Below are 16,195 nucleotides of genomic sequence, written 5' to 3'. Positions count from 1 at the left end.
AAAATGCACGTTTTCACCACTCAAATTAACCGTTCGCGCGGGCTAAAAACGGTGAAAAATTTTTATAAGGGATATTAATATTAATTAAATGCAATTTCCGAGAAATAAGAGGATATTAATAGGTCTCTTTAGGAGACCTATGTCAGTACTGGTAACTTTCTTCTACATATATAAAAAAATACATACATATATATATATATATATATATACATAATGTGTGTGTGTGTGTGTGTATGGCGTGCGCGTGCTGGTGTAGGAGATCTTTATTTTTTATATTACAAATTTTTTCTGTGAACCTTTCAGAATAGTTTCAATCTACAAAAAAATAATCCCTGCTAAATTTCAGCTCAATCAGACAACGGAAATGTCCTTATTTATTATTGTAATGAGTTTTAAAAAGATTGATGAAGTCGTTCCTATAATATAGCAAATATTTAATCACGCGTCTCTCGTTTTTTATCCATGCGTCATTAAAAATAAGAGTAAGGATTAAGGATAAATTATGAAATAGAAAATTTCCAGTTGATTAAGACACAATTCCTTCATTTGTAACATTTTTTGCTTTTTTATTTAACGTCTTTATTGGGGAGAAAAAGCTGCGCCGATTGGTTTTCATCGTTACAGCTATATTTCAACGAAACATTAATCGAACGAGTGACTAGGTGACGAGAAGCGCGAACCCTCGTCCTGATACTTTCTATTATTTACAAAAAGACGGAGAAAGAGAACAGAAACGTCTAGTCATACACTGTACAATCGAGGCTGTGTTTTAAAATTCACTGCCAGTGCTGAAAATGTATAGTATATGTAACGTAAACTGTAGATTTTCAGCGCTGGTAGTAAATTTTGAAACACAGCCAACTAGGTCTACGGTGTTCGGTATATTAGCATGTTCACGAAAATACTCTGTAACACGCGACCGATTTTCCTTTTCTTTTATTCTACACAAAGCAACTGAACCATACAATTAGTTATGTAAACAAAAAAGTATGATTCTATACAGAAATTTGATCGCTGAGTGTAAAGCGCACCGGAAACCATTAATGCATTTAATACGTTACCGCAGGCATAGCGTTGCAACTAATTTCGTGTGTCATATGACCTACGGTTACGCTCCAGTACCCTGATTCTGTAACTCTTAACGACAGTTTGATATCGTTGTTATCGTTGCGTAGGATTTTTCAATGTATAATCTCTGCGTGACAATATAACGGTATCGAAACTGTCGTTAAGAATTACAGAATCGGAGTACTGAATTTGTTTTTGAATACAATAATAAAATTAATATTTTATTTAAGTTTGAATATTTTACGCACACAATTTCACAATAACACGTCATCGTGTGATGAATATTTGCTTTAATTTGATATTATTAATTGATAACACCAGAATTGGAATCGATATATATTGTACATTTTCTATTTGAATTGAAATGCATAAGTGAAAAATTTAATTACCTGTTTGCGCTTCGCACAAACAGTTAAATTTTATCTTTTTAAGATATACCATCTTTTTTTCAATATGTTTAACAAATTGGTCATTGGATTGTTATAAAATTACTTACATAAAAATACATCAAAGTAATATTTCGTCGTATAAAAAATTAATTTTTTTGTTTTTTTTTCCGAATATGATATTCAATATGATATTCAAAGAATTGAAACTGCGAGTCAATAAAACATCTTGTTAAATCTGTTGCAAGAAATATTGCCGGTTACGCCCTTAAAAATAACTCTAAAAATCGACGGATTACCCGTTATTCTATTTACATTCTACAATACTATATTGAGGATTACGATCCTCTAGATTTTCGGTCACTCGTGAAGTACTGCCAATTTTCGTAGGATTCATACAGCGAGAAAATAAATATCTAATATCTACGCCAGTGGAAATTACCTGATATTTTTGGAAAATAATAAAAATACTAAAAATATAATCTATTATATATAAAATAATGAAAAACAATTAAAACAATCAAATAATCATTGTTAAATGCGAAATTGTTCCTTAATTAAAATTGTATAAATAATTTCTAAATTCATTCACTTCATAAACAATTTCTACAGCAATGGAAACAATTAATTGTTTAATCACAATTTTTATTTATCTTTGGTAAAAATAAAATTCGTGCTTAAATATCTCTTAAGTTTAATAATTTTAACCAAATCTGCAGACCTTCTCCAATGACCGAATGTCATCTCCGTCGATTTCTTTAACTAATCTTCTTAAACTAATTAATCACTGACGCGAAAAGCTCCTTTCATGGCGTCACTATGCCGCTTAACTCTTTGACTGATAATTAATCCAAGTACACACAATCAATAATATGTTTATAAATAAAATTATTAGATTGAACAATCCTTATTATTTTTTGTCAATAAAAGATTTATTTCAATAATTTATTTCAATAATTCTTAAGAATAATTCATAATTAAAAAATTTTTTAACGTATTTAAATATTATCACATAATTAAATACGTAAATATTATTGAGTTCAATATAGAAATAATTGTTTGTTATAAATATCTTTCAAAATTTTCTTTAAGAATGTGATGACATTCAAACAGTTATAATACTTTATAATACTTTATTCGTCGAATAAGTATTAAATAGCAGTCAAAGGGTCAACGCAAGCGCACAAGTGAAATATCACGTCAGCGTTACAATAAAGCGGACTCAATATGAGCCGTCGTAATAGTTGAATAATTTTAAATTGATCTATTTTATTATTTCGAGGCGCCGCATTCCGTTCTGACGGCGGGAAGTTCTTCAGATTGTTGAGAATCCTAGAACCTCCTTTAGACCCCTGAGGATTTTTAGGAACACGAAAGCCTATTCGTTGATTAAATCATACATCCCGCGGACTTTTGTCCAGAGAGATCGCGACATTTTATTTACACAGTTTGACGTCGGCGGCCTCGAAACCAATTACGGGAGCGAGCGATCGACTTCATTTGTACAAGATGAATCGGGAGATGTCTAAGAAAAAAATTCACGTATGCGTATAAGGCTAAAGTGGATCAAGCTTGTTTCATCCGTGAGGTTCACTTTAAATACGAAATCATATTCAAGGAGGACTTTTTTTAAATTATAACATCTGATCTATTTTAGTTTCGAACGATGCTTTATATACCTATAGTTGGACAAAGTACGGACCATTGCCAGTTTCGTTGTGCTGCTGAAGAGCGTGATACAATGCACGATGACCAGCAGCTGTAAGTCTTCTCATTCAGTATACAACTAGTTTGCACTTTAGTAGGAAAATATATACGCTGATTTTTTTTTTTAATAAATAATAATTTAGTTTTATAGTTAAATTTCTCCTCGAGATTGCGATTTCAAATCCGCCGAAGCTGTAAAAATTGAGATTTGATCGTGATTAACTAAAAGATAAAGAATCGGATTTTTGCGGAATCCCGAAAATTGGCCGAAAGATCGATCGCAAGCCGCTTGTATCTTCCATAAGTCCAGTCGACGCACTAATGCTAATTAACTAATGCTAATTCAAAATACGGCGATTTGTCGGCTTTTAATTACGCAGAAGCTACGAGGTAACTCGCTTTGTCGCACCCATGTTCGCACCCATCGCAGTTTTTTTGCGGTATCAGTCTCATGAGAAGGCGCTTGTGGAATAAAAGAAGGCACTTCGTTGCATCTTCTTCAGGCACACTTTTTGATATGTCGACTATTGGCCAGATCAGTTCCTATATCTATGCCTATTTCTTCCCCGAAATTTCTTCTGTCTCTTTAGATTTCGGTCTTTTTATACGCTTCCCAAACTTTTTTTCATCTTTATGTCCGCTCCTTTTATGTTTCCGTCATTCAGCTTTGTTAAATCTCTTTACGTCTTCCCTAATTCCTTTTTTCATTTCAATCTCTTTCACATTTCTTCTTGATTTCTTGACTAGAGCCTCTTCTTGCTTTTACCAATACTCATCATGTTTTTATTGATAATTTTCAGATTTCTCTTCGGGGTTTTTAGGCTTCGGGGACAGGCTTTTGGCCGTCAATAGACGTAAATAGTTTTCAGCTGATCCTTCAGCTCGGGGGGAATGGCACAGGTATCTGTCTCTGCTTTACGCTTCACTAATCGACGCCAGCGTCCACCAAGATTCTTGCGGAAGCCCTTCGCAAACCCAGGCCGGTCCGACGGCAAAGCGTGTACGAGGGTATCCTGTAAAACCAGAGAGACTGTTTTATACATTCACCATTAAAACGTAAAATAACCCTGGCGGAAAAAAGTTTACAAAAAAGTACAGAAAAACTACATAGATTGGGATAAGATCTTAGAAATTTTTTATTTTTCGTCGATATTCGTAATGGGACGTAGAGTGAGGTTTGTTTGTTTTAGAAATTCATAATTTTTCGTAGATGTTTGTAGTGGAACGTAGAGTGGCGTTGTTTGAGAGCGAAGGATTTCTAGATTTTTTATAAAAACAACGCCGCTCTATATCCCACTATGAATATATGTAAAAAAGTAATAATTTCTAAGATCTTGTCTCAATCTATGTAGTTTTTCGTAAATTTTTTTCCGCCAAGGAAACCAACAAGTATATTATGTCGTATTATTTATATTGTAGGCTCAAAATCTATGAAAATCAACGTGATAAAGTAACGAGTTGAAAAACAATATCGTTGTTAAAATCTGAAATATTTTAACTAGATATACTTTTTCGCCAATTTTGAAGTTTTCATATCGAGTATGACACGTTGAATCAGATTCTATCCAAGTAAAGTACCTGATTTCGAAGTTGACCAAAAAGAGTAGAATTTCATTAGATATTTATTCGCATTTCTGAAACGCGATTTGCTCACAATTTTTTCGCGATCGTCCTAATAATCGCTTAAACATATTAAATGATATTTTATTTACAAAGGTCATAAAAGCTTTGCCGCTTAAGGTTAGCAAATTTGCATTATTGGTTAGAATCGCGACGACTCCAACGTTCTGCCAATCTCGCAGACGGAAGAATGGTATTTCGTGAACCTCGACAACTACACCCTATTCGGGACCAGGCTGGTAAGCGGCGGTAGGTAGACGCCCACTGGCGATGCTAAATTTAGTGCCAGACCGGAGAAGCAAGCTGCACCCATTTCGCCGATGTATTTATACATACATTCTGCGGCATTATTATATCTCACGTGGTAATTTTATCGCTAAACTATAGTCAAAAGTTAATCCATGTTGTCGTGACATTATAAAAATTGTTTATTCATTGTTATTACATTTATTATTAATTAAACGTGAATACACACAACACTTTTCATTTTATATTTGATATCACGTTAATACAATAGAAGTACATTTTTTTATTCAGTGGCGATTAGAGAAACTAAAAATATTACGCGATCGATTCGAACTTATCGAATAATCGGCGTAAAATTATTAAAAGCGACGATTATTTCAAGCGTTCTATTTAAAGCCGTCTTCTAATTGTACCCTTCTGAATAAAAAGTTAATTTTCCTAATTATATCAATCCACGAGCTTCCCCCTCGCAAGATCGATAAATTATGACGCGACCTAATTGTGATGAGGACAAGCTTCTTAATAAAAAAAAAATCTTTAATGTTCTGTCATACTTTTACATATGTGACGTTGACGAGGTCAAATGAATTATAAAAAAAAAAACAAATGTTATTGCATTCGTCGCGATCGAATCGACTTCACGTTAGGTTGAGTGGTAAAAGGCGCATCGCGGCTACAACCAATCAGCGATTGCCGTTTGAACGGCGGGAATAATCGATCGTCCGCCGCAAAATAGCGTGAAACCGCGATGGCCGCGGGTCACTGTCCCGACTATCGATTGACGGGCTTCTTATTTTTTTCCGAGTCTTATGGAGGGTGCATAAAAAAAAGATAAATCAAACAGCTGGGATTCTAGTTTATCGATTCCTTTTTGAGTAGTTTTATTCGCTCAAACTTATGGAATTGTAGAAACATGACAGCAGAATTTCAAATTTTATTTAATGTTAACGAAAGGTATTTTAATTCTATAAAAATAAAACTGTGTGATTTTAGAGAAAATTAAGATTTGTGTTTGTTTAGATATTATTAAAAAATGTCGAATAAGTCTCTTTCAATTAATTTCAAGGTAAATACTTTACCCTTTAATTTAAAACGTAATAAAGTCTGTAATTATGAGCCGATATGTCATCACTGAGGAGAAAAAAGGGAAAATTAGTCGTAAGGTATACTGTCGTTCTTTTTTCTTGTGAGAAAAATTACCCCTATAGAATAACGGTTGCGTCTACTGCTTTCTACACCGAGAATCTTTTTTTCGGGTGCTCTGGCCGATATACAGCACGTCCTCGAGTCGTTGGACAACGTAGCAGGGATAAACCAGTAAAATCTAGTCATACTGGCTCCACCGGTTAGTCGGTTAGCCATTGCGATGGTTAGATCAACCGACAGATCGCGAGGAGCGATTAAGAACAAACTTTATGCCATTGACTTTAGCTAATTGCACTTTACGGGGCAAGATGACTCGAAAAAATATTTGCATAAATTATTTTCCATATTACTGTCATCATATGGACAGATATATGAAAAATCTGATTGAAATAGTTTTAGCGTAACATCTTGATTATACTTATTTTGTAAATCTCTCACAGAATCTCTCAGATACAATCGATTCTACTATAGTTGTGTCAAAATTGAAAGCGATATTATTTCATTGTTATGAATAAATGTATACTATTTTTATGTGCTTAATTTATATTAAAATTTGAATTCAAAAGATTTTGGCCTGGATGAAGAGAATGAGGGAACTACGAGAACTTCGCATCCCTCTATAGACGACTAACGTTTGAAAACAAACTGGCGCTTTCAGTGTCATCGTTTTATTATTAAATAAAGATAAAAAGGTTGGGAAAAAGATTGTTGCGATATTGAAATCGTTAGAAACGACAGTTCTTCCGTCATTGAAGTACTGAAGAGAAACAAAGGTTGAGAACCGTCGATGTAGAAGTGCCGATGTAAAATACAAAATGTACGTACAAGGTGTGTACCAACCTGATCGTTGTACAACGTGTACTGCGCCGGCGGCATGTGGGGGGGAGGGTACGGGGGCGGGAATTGCCACGCGAACGGATCGACTGGATTGGCGGACGGCGTGACCGTCGTCGCGAATACATGCTCGTCGCAAACACTGTTGCCGAGGTCGGTCGACATGGTGGTCGTGGACATCTGCGTGCAGCAACCGTCTGGTGCCCCGAGCGTCGCCGGTACCCCGAGGGTCGCGAGCGACGTCGCTGTCTGTACCACCGCTTCGGGGTGCACCGCGTCCACGCTCGAATGATGGTCCTCGCGCTTTCGCAGCTTGCTGCGAACAAGGCGAATCGCGATCATAGTTCCGTTGCTCCCAACCATCTTCCTGCACTTTTGGTACAGCCTCGCGAGCTTGCTCGTCTTCGCGACCGCGTTCCTGGAACCCGGCAGCTCGTTGGAATTCTTTGAGCTCTCCAGGGTACGAGAGTTCCCTAAGCTTCTCAGGGGACCGAGAGTCTAATAAAATTTCGAAATCGGTTCCGCAAGATCGCGATCCATCCGGAATTTTTATGCGGATTTATACCTGAGAGATCCAGCTAGGTTTCGAAAATGAAAGTTTTTTTGATTTTCTTCCGAACACTCTGAAATTTTGAGTAACTCCAAAGTTACGCAAGCCGACACGGTTCTGCGGAGTGCGGCGACGTACGTTCCATTCGAATTGTCAAGGATTCCGACTGTCGGATTTCCTTCGAGCGACTTGGGAATTCTAAAATACGAGGAAAAAAAATGGACATAAGGTTCTTTCCTCTCTCAGTCTATATCTCTTTCTCTCTTGCGCGCTTTTATATTACACGGCGCGTGGAGCCGTCGTCAAATCAGCTGTCTCTCTTCACACCCGAGAGACGATTTCTCTCTGTGTTTCTCTTTATTTTCCTTAACGTGATCGTTACCCATCAGTTGACTCGGAGTTTTTAAACCGATACTCTTGTATTCATGCGTCTTTGCAGCGAAGATAAATGCGGACAAAGTCTGTCTGTCTGCTGTCTGTCTGTCTGTCTCTCTCTCTCTCTCGCTCTCTCTCACCAACGCTTCTCTTGTTCTTCCCGTTAGAGTTTTAAGAATACATCGACCTTCTTTCTAGGTTACTCTCCGTCTCCATCGCACACACAATCCCTATTTCCACCTTGCTCTGTCAAACGATTTTACTAACGCACTTCCAATGCTCTCTCTCTCTCTCTCTCTCTCTTTATCGACTTGTGCCTCACTCGCAGCTAAGGATATCACCATTTACACTTGCGCGATATTCGCACTGACTAGCTTCGTGAATCCTTGGCATCCGACATGAAAAGGACTTTTTTTCCGTATCTCTTTTTATTTCTCCTATCACGCGCACGTGGACGTGAATTCGAACGAAGGAACGGCGAACGGCGTCGTATCTCACACTGCCGAAAGGCCGCAGCCGATGTAACTCCTCCACAACTACCTCCGTCCGTTCATCGTTCGCAATCGTTCGCAAACTAGCGCGCATCTGAATCGGCGAACGATGTGTGACCGTCTCTTATACCGCTCTGTGACGTCACGAGCGAGCACGGCTGCGATTGGCGCGCGTCGCGCGCGACGGCCAATAGGCACCGCGGCGAAATTCAAACGGTATACGGCGCCCGCCCGCTCGCCGCGCCGCCGCAAACTCGCGCTCATCGTCACAGTTGTCGCGCCGGAAGGCCGACCAGGCGGACTTGCGTCTATATATCACGTAATCGTGACATGTAACCGACGACGACGACGCGACGCGACAGCGGCGACCGTTGGCGACCGTGGCCTCTCTCTCTCTCTCGTTTCGTTTCATCATCGTTTCTAACACGGTTCTTTCGATTTTTTTTTTCTTTACTCAGTGTTTCTCTTACCTACGTTACCGCGATGTATCGCGATGATTAACAGAAACTTATTTAGCATATAATCGTCCTGAGTTCTGAGTATTCTAAGGGGAATTTACGCGTTTGATGCAGGCCGTCTTTTTTTATTTTCATGACAGTTCTCGCGATGCATTTGACGCGTATGATATACATATATATACAGTCTGCTAATTTTATATTTAAAAATTTGCGATATATCAACATGATTTTTAAATGTGCAATCATCGATTTGTAAATTAGAGTAGAATTTTATTTATTAAATATTTCTACGAACTAATTTAATGCCTTATTTTCAAATGGAATGAAATGAAATTGGATTTTAAATTATAAAGAGATCAAGTTAATATTACACTTTTAAAGTGAAATTTTATCGTACAAATTTACATTTATTATTTTATGCAGTTAGTAAAATGAAAAAAAAAGTATAAATTTTTTAATTTAAATACATAACATAATTAAATTAAATTAATTTCGATTGAAATATATTACAATCCACTTACATTCAATGAATTTAATATCAAGTAAAAAAAATAAAGGAGAATTATTAAAACAATAAAAGAAAATGAAACGAGAAAATTAAGGATGTATATTTAATATATGGTTTAGTAATACAGTTTCCCAGTAAAAATTTTTCATACATTTAATATGTATAAATATATATAACATATATAAATATTCATATAAACATGTATAATCATATATAAAATATGTCCATACATATTCATACATCCCTCTTTCTTTTGTAAAATTACTTTTTGATGTAACAGAAATAACAATAGTAATGTGAAAACATACAAAATAATTAAAGAAATAATTTTCGCATTGTACATTTTAGAAAAAAAAAACAAGTTTGGAAAAGTGTAAAAAAATTGTTTATTAGTATACAATGCATAATTTTACATATAATTATACATAAGTAATTGTTTTACATTTCTTTAAATTTTATTTTTTCTAAAATAAATAGTGTAAAAATTATCCTTTTAATTATTTTTAATGTTTTCACATTACTATTATTATTTCTATTACACTAAAAAGTAATTTCATAAAAGAAAGAAGGATATATGAACATGTATAGACATATTTTATATAAAATTATATATGTTTATGAATATTTATGTATGTTTATACATATTTATACATATTCATGCATGAAAAATTTTTTACAGAAATGTAACGTTTCGAATTACTTAGTCATCATTAGCCGTCATATGTATTAGTGCATATTCAATATCTCAAAGAAAATGTATGAGTCAAGTTAATTTAAAATTATATGAAACATATCGCAATTATACAAACTATAATTGTCCGTTTATGTTTGTTACAAACGCATATCATGATGTTATGTCGAAAGTTCATTACCATGTGATAATTGGCAGAATCAATGTAGTAAAATTTTTTCTGTCAAATAGTATCGATGTCGAGTAAATAGATAAGTAATTATTATTAATAATACGTAAAAGATTTTGTCTTGAAACTCTGACATGTTGGCGGTACGAGATATGGGAGCGACATGTCGAGAATTATTAAATTAATAAATAAAATTGATTCGTAATCGATCATATCAAATGATATTGAATCTTATTAATTCAGATAGAACAAAATCAAGTCGAATAAAACTGCATTAAATTTAAACAAATAAGAGACAAAACAATTGTAAGGGCAGAGAGAGAGGGAGAGAGAGAGAGAGAGAGGGGTTTCGTCCTGAATCGTGAAAAGTTTATCAGACTGCGATAGAAAATAATAATAGAGACTGCTGTGTCCGCAATTATGCAACAGTGGCTGTGAGGACGACTTTAATTATTAATATAGAGCTCGTCTGTGTTACACGTGCAACATTTATCCTAACCTAACAATAATAGCAAGGTCCTCATCTGTAAATCATAAGCAATTGTTGTCTTTATTATCAGAATTTCTTGAGTCAAGTTGGATAGAACAAGATAAAAAAGAGCAAAATGAAATTTAAAAAATGACTTAATGCGTTGAACTCGTGCATGGAATTTGATTCAATTGAATTAAACGGAATACAATAAAATGAACATAAAGGTAATTAAGAAAAAGGCTCAAATAATTTATAAAATTAAAATAATGAATATAGAACTACGAGACAAGCAAGCTCTGATGCTATATTATTAAAAAACAAACAGAAAGTTTATTAAAACGTATGTTTCGACCTCAATCGAGCCATTCTCAGTGTTAAAACAATAACGCAATTTAAAATTCGAACGGAATTAACTAATCATAATTATAAAAACAATAAATTATACAAACATATAACGTAATTATAAGAACAATAAATTACAAAAACATATTAACTGAATTCATCGCTATGAATGTGAAATAAATTTCAAATATACATTATTAAATCGTATGGACATAAAGAATTAAGTCTACTTCAGACGATTCATTTATTCCCATCAAAATGTTGAATCGGGACAAAAGTTTGTAGAACTATAAACTTCAAAATTTAAGCAGCTACAACTTTTTTTTAAAAATGAACGATATTTAAATTTAAAAAAGGGTTTTAAAATTTTTATTTTTGAAAGGTCCAACATCTTTTGAGTTTCTTTGAGTTTCGTAATTTTTACATAAGAAAAACTACGAACTGGACAAAATTTAAAATTTTCTTCTTGTTTTGTAAGCCTGTCACATGGCTAAAAAATTTGCAAAAATTTTCAATTATCCTACTCTAAAAGCTTAATATATTCCCTACAAAATCGTTTTTTAAAAATGTTTCTAAAATTTTTTGTTATATTGCGGATTAAATAAAAGGAGTGTTTTGATTTTTATTGCTTATAATTCTGTTAAAAATTATCGTATTGCAATTAAAAAAACAGATTCTTAAGGCTAAAATTTTACTTTATTATCAAATGATATAACTGCCAAATATTTTTTACCAATTTTTGTTTCGATCCAATATGTAAAGCATACATATATTAAAATACACACATATGTAATAATAAACAACAAAGTTGTTTAAATAAAAATATCATAAATCAAAATTTTGTCGAATAAAGTCAGACGCAAATTAATATCGTCGAAAATAAGCTTAAAAGAAGGCAAAAAAGTAGATATGATTCTCGACCTTTGAAGATAAAACCGGATTAAATAAAACAGAAAAGAGACCTGAAGCAGATATCTATTAGATATATGTACAAGGTAACAGAATGTAACTGAAATAAGGTAACAAATTTCGGATTGAGCTCCCACACCAAACATGGAAAGAAGTTCATATTTCATGTTTTACGATCCGACGTGTCCAGCGATGGGAGACACGTTGTTACAATTAAAAATTGAAAATAAATAATAATAAATATTACTTTTTTATTTTCCCCTTAATAAACACACATGTTGAACTATCTCACAATCAGTAATAGTAATAGATTTGCGGGCATACGTTCATATCTTAATATCTTTATTAATATCTATATACGCATAATCTTGGCAGTTCTTTACTTACTTTGAAATCTATTCTCGTACATGATAGCGCCGATAGGAGATCCCGATTCTTAGAGCGAGCTTACTCAAAACGATTTTTCAAGATGTGGATTTGAGAATATATTATTAATTGATTATCGGCATCTATCACACACAGTATGATAAAGCAGATGAATCATGCGATCGGATTTAGCGCAATGATATCACAGAAAGAGGAACATTGAACCTCTCGTTGTAAAGAAAATCTAGATTTCTTGAAAGAATATTTTGTTGTTGGTGTTGTTACTTCTGCTTCATAGCGGTAGACATCATGTTTATAAGTGCGACAGATTATAGATCATTCAATTCATAAATTGTCAAAATGCACGAAGAGATTCTATCAAAACTATTATACAATAGAGTATATCAAAATAGCGAAAATGACAAGAAGAGATTGCGATATGAAATCAGATATCATTTATCATTATTAATGTTGTAAGAGAGAGGGGAAAAATCCAGGAAAGAACTCAGGAAAAACGAAAAAATGTTCTTTCCTATGCCTTGAGGAAAAGAAACCATAACAGGAAATTGCTTTATTCGATGTTGCAAAAAACATTGCAAGCATTATTTTGTTTGATGTTGCATTGCTTCATTTACAATTTACGTTATATCTACAATATAGATTGTCTTATCTGAAGTAAATAAAATAGAATTAAAACTTTATGTACTGATTCTAGTTATTAATTTCTTACCTCGCATATTTTCACTTTCATAAAAATGTTTATTATTATTTTAACCTTACATCTCTTTTTAACTGCTTTTAAATGCTTAATGTATTTTGTTTTTATGCTTAGCTTTAAAAATGCTTAAAAATTTTAGTAATGGTATTTTGATATTTCTATAAATTACTTATAATTTTGTTATTCTGTAATTAAATGTCTTTTAAAAAATTTGTAATATAGAAGGGTTTTATATTTTGTGTTGTAAAACAGGTTAGAACAAAATAAATGGAGAATAATATAAAATTTTTTTTATAAAATATTTTTTCTCAGGTTTTTTCCTAGGAAAATTCTGGGAAGATAGGTTCTTTTTCGGCGATTTAAATTTTCTGGGTTTTCTGAGAAGATAACAACACTAAACATTATTATTTGCCAAAATGTAACAACATAAATATTAACAGATATTTTAATTTTATATTTTTGTGTTATTTATTTAGCTGTTCAACTTATTTTTTTTATCATAAACGTAACTCTTATGTTAATCTTTATTTTAAAACAAGAGAAAAACGTTCTTTGCGTATGTGAAAATTCTCATTAAAAGATGTCCTCGAGCTTTTAACGTCTCGTTTGCGAGAATAGAAGCGTCTCGAGTTTCAGGCAATTGTCCAAGACATACGATTAAGTGTAAAAAATCGATAAAATAAAAAAAAAGAACCTATTCGCGATTATTTAAGCATTTTTTCATTTTAGTAAATTTAATGTATAATTGTTCGCATAATTTCAATCTGATCAAGACAAAACAAATATGTGTGATAAAATACATGCTGCATCTTATAATCTTATAATAAAAAGTTTCTTTTAACAAAAACTCTGAAAACGCATCTTTTTTCGTAACTTTTTCAGAGTTGAGTAAGTTAATTTTTTTTTTCACTAAGTTGAGTTAAAGTTAACAGCCTTAAAATTTAACTTAGTTAAAATATTTTACACTCGTTATATTTGATTCACAGAGAAAATTTTTAACAATTTTATTTTTCGAACTATAGATAGGGTAGAACTTTTTCGTTCATTTCTCACGATAATGTTTATGTTTCTGAACAGCACATGTTGATTATTTAAGGGTTGTGCTTATGCTCTCAGGGAGCAATCATGATTGTATAGTGTAATTATAAGTACGTCACTGCAAAGAGATATTGTTTGCTATTGTCTTCCGTAATTTTCCATAAATTTATTATTTTAAAATTGAAATTGATAGAATAGCCCCGCTCTACTCTATTGGGTGTATTCCATTTCACGCATGATGCGCATGATGCATCATTTATCCTTGTTTAACATTCGGTAAATAACAAGGATAAATGATGCATCATGCGCATCATGCGTGAAATGGAATACACCCAATAGAGTAGAGCGGGACTATTCTATCAGTTTCAATTTTAAAATAATAAATTTATGGAAAATTACAGAAAACAATAACAAACAATATCTCTCTTTGCAGTGACGTACTTATAATTAAAACCATGATTGCTCCCTGAGAGCATAAGCACAACCTTTAAATAATCAACATGTGCTGTTCAGAAAGTGTACGTAGCCTATATCTAAACATCAGAATTACGTTTTTTTAAACTTCCTTTTTGTTATACCTTAAAAAAATCATAAATAGAAAGAGCGGTGTCGATGCAGAATGCTACTAAAAATTTTATCATAAAGTTCATCAAATAAACTAATATTGTAGTTATTGTGATTGTCGTTTTCAAAAATAATTTGTTTAAAAAAAAGTGCATTTTAATCTTGAGATACAAATTTTGTAATTTTTATAATTTGCTTACAATTATAGATATTAGTCTATATTAGCTTCGTTTTTGTGATTTTGAATTAGTGCAAAATAGAAAAAAATTTTTTTATTAAACAATTTTTTAAAAATTAAATATATAATTCCTGAAATACTTCAATTGAAATAAAATTCTTTTCTAAGAAGAGAGTCGTCTGAGGAAAAGCCTACAATGTCGTTCTGATATAGCAGACAAGAGAAACAGCGTCTCGACGGTGTCTCGTGATGACGATGTTCTGGGAAAGAATATCCGAAAGGAAAACGTTTCACGATCGTTACCTTTACCTCTATTTCCGTTCGGCACACGCCAAACATATACACATATATATATATATATATACATATATAATATATACACATGCTGTTTTCTACATGTGATGAGCTAATGCCACGCGACAGAGGACAGATGGATAAACGGTTGCTCTCCGGCGTCGAATTCTTTTTTTTTTTTTATTTCGATTCTTCGTATCTACCTTCTTTCTTAATATATAATATTTATTTCTGTTTTTTGTACGTGTTTCTTATATTACCACAAGAAAACGCATTTATTCATTATTTTAAGAACTATAAAAAGATAAACGAATAACGAATCTTTTCAAATATTTTCAGGAATATAACAAATCAAGGTATAAAGACCGTGTTATTAAATATGTTAACTGAGCAAATGTGTTCATTAATCTGAAAATATATTTGCTAATAAGCGTGAACAATTTAAGGATTTTAATATTCTAATGAATTAATTTTTGCTTTTTTCTAATTTTAGTTCTAAATAATTAGATTAATCTACAAATTGATAAAATGAACAAATTAATAATATATATTCGAAAATTACGTTCATTTTGACCGGCCAAATCATGATCGCCCCATTTACGACATAAAACAAAATACATAGAATCAGTGGCATAGCGAGAAAAATGTTTCGGGAGGGGCTGTAGAAATCAGTTTTTTAAAATGTTCTTTTTTATATTAGTGACACATTTGGTAAGCATAAACAAAAAAAGTTTCGTTTAAAACAAAATAAATTCAATAACAAAAAAGTTTGATAATTTATATACATGCCGTTGTAATGTCGCGTTTGACGTTTCGCTGACGCTGCATATAAATTGTCATAATTTTTTTACTATTACATTTAAAGATCTAAAACTTTCCAGAAAACTTCTTCAAATATTCAACTACAATGTAGCATTAATGAAAAATTTTAATTCGAAAATTCGTAACACAACTTTAATGTTTGATAAAGAATTCACTAAACTCGACAAAATATTATTAAAAATCCGCCATTTTGTTGTAAAGTGCTCCGAAAATTTCGGAATAGCTCTACAAGTCACAGAATAT

General features: G+C 32.7%; 1 protein-coding gene across 5 annotated transcripts in view; it reads right to left on the bottom strand.

The window, feature by feature from the left end:
* Positions 1-2,732: 2,732 nt before the first annotated feature.
* LOC108767790 (uncharacterized) overlaps positions 2,733-16,195 on the bottom strand; it is a 94,769-nt gene continuing 81,306 nt past the window's right edge. For 4 of the 5 annotated variants that reach the window (XM_018517834.1, XM_018517836.1, XM_018517837.1 and 1 more), the window contains 2 exons: positions 6,999-7,323; positions 2,733-4,174 (listed from right to left, as the gene is read on the bottom strand). In XM_018517834.1, coding sequence (XP_018373336.1) covers positions 4,007-4,174; positions 6,999-7,323 — 493 coding nt within the window. In that variant the 3' untranslated portion in view covers positions 2,733-4,006. The remainder of the gene's footprint in view (positions 4,175-6,998; positions 7,324-16,195) is intronic. The other variant, XM_018517835.1, reaches the window with a different exon arrangement.

Source organism: Trachymyrmex cornetzi, unplaced genomic scaffold, assembly GCF_001594075.2.
Source record: "Trachymyrmex cornetzi isolate Tcor2-1 unplaced genomic scaffold, Tcor1.1 scaffold726, whole genome shotgun sequence".
Taxonomy (NCBI): Eukaryota; Metazoa; Arthropoda; class Insecta; order Hymenoptera; family Formicidae; genus Trachymyrmex; species Trachymyrmex cornetzi.
The sequence above is the reverse complement of the archived record's forward strand: the minus strand, read 5'-3'. Positions and strand labels throughout refer to the sequence as shown.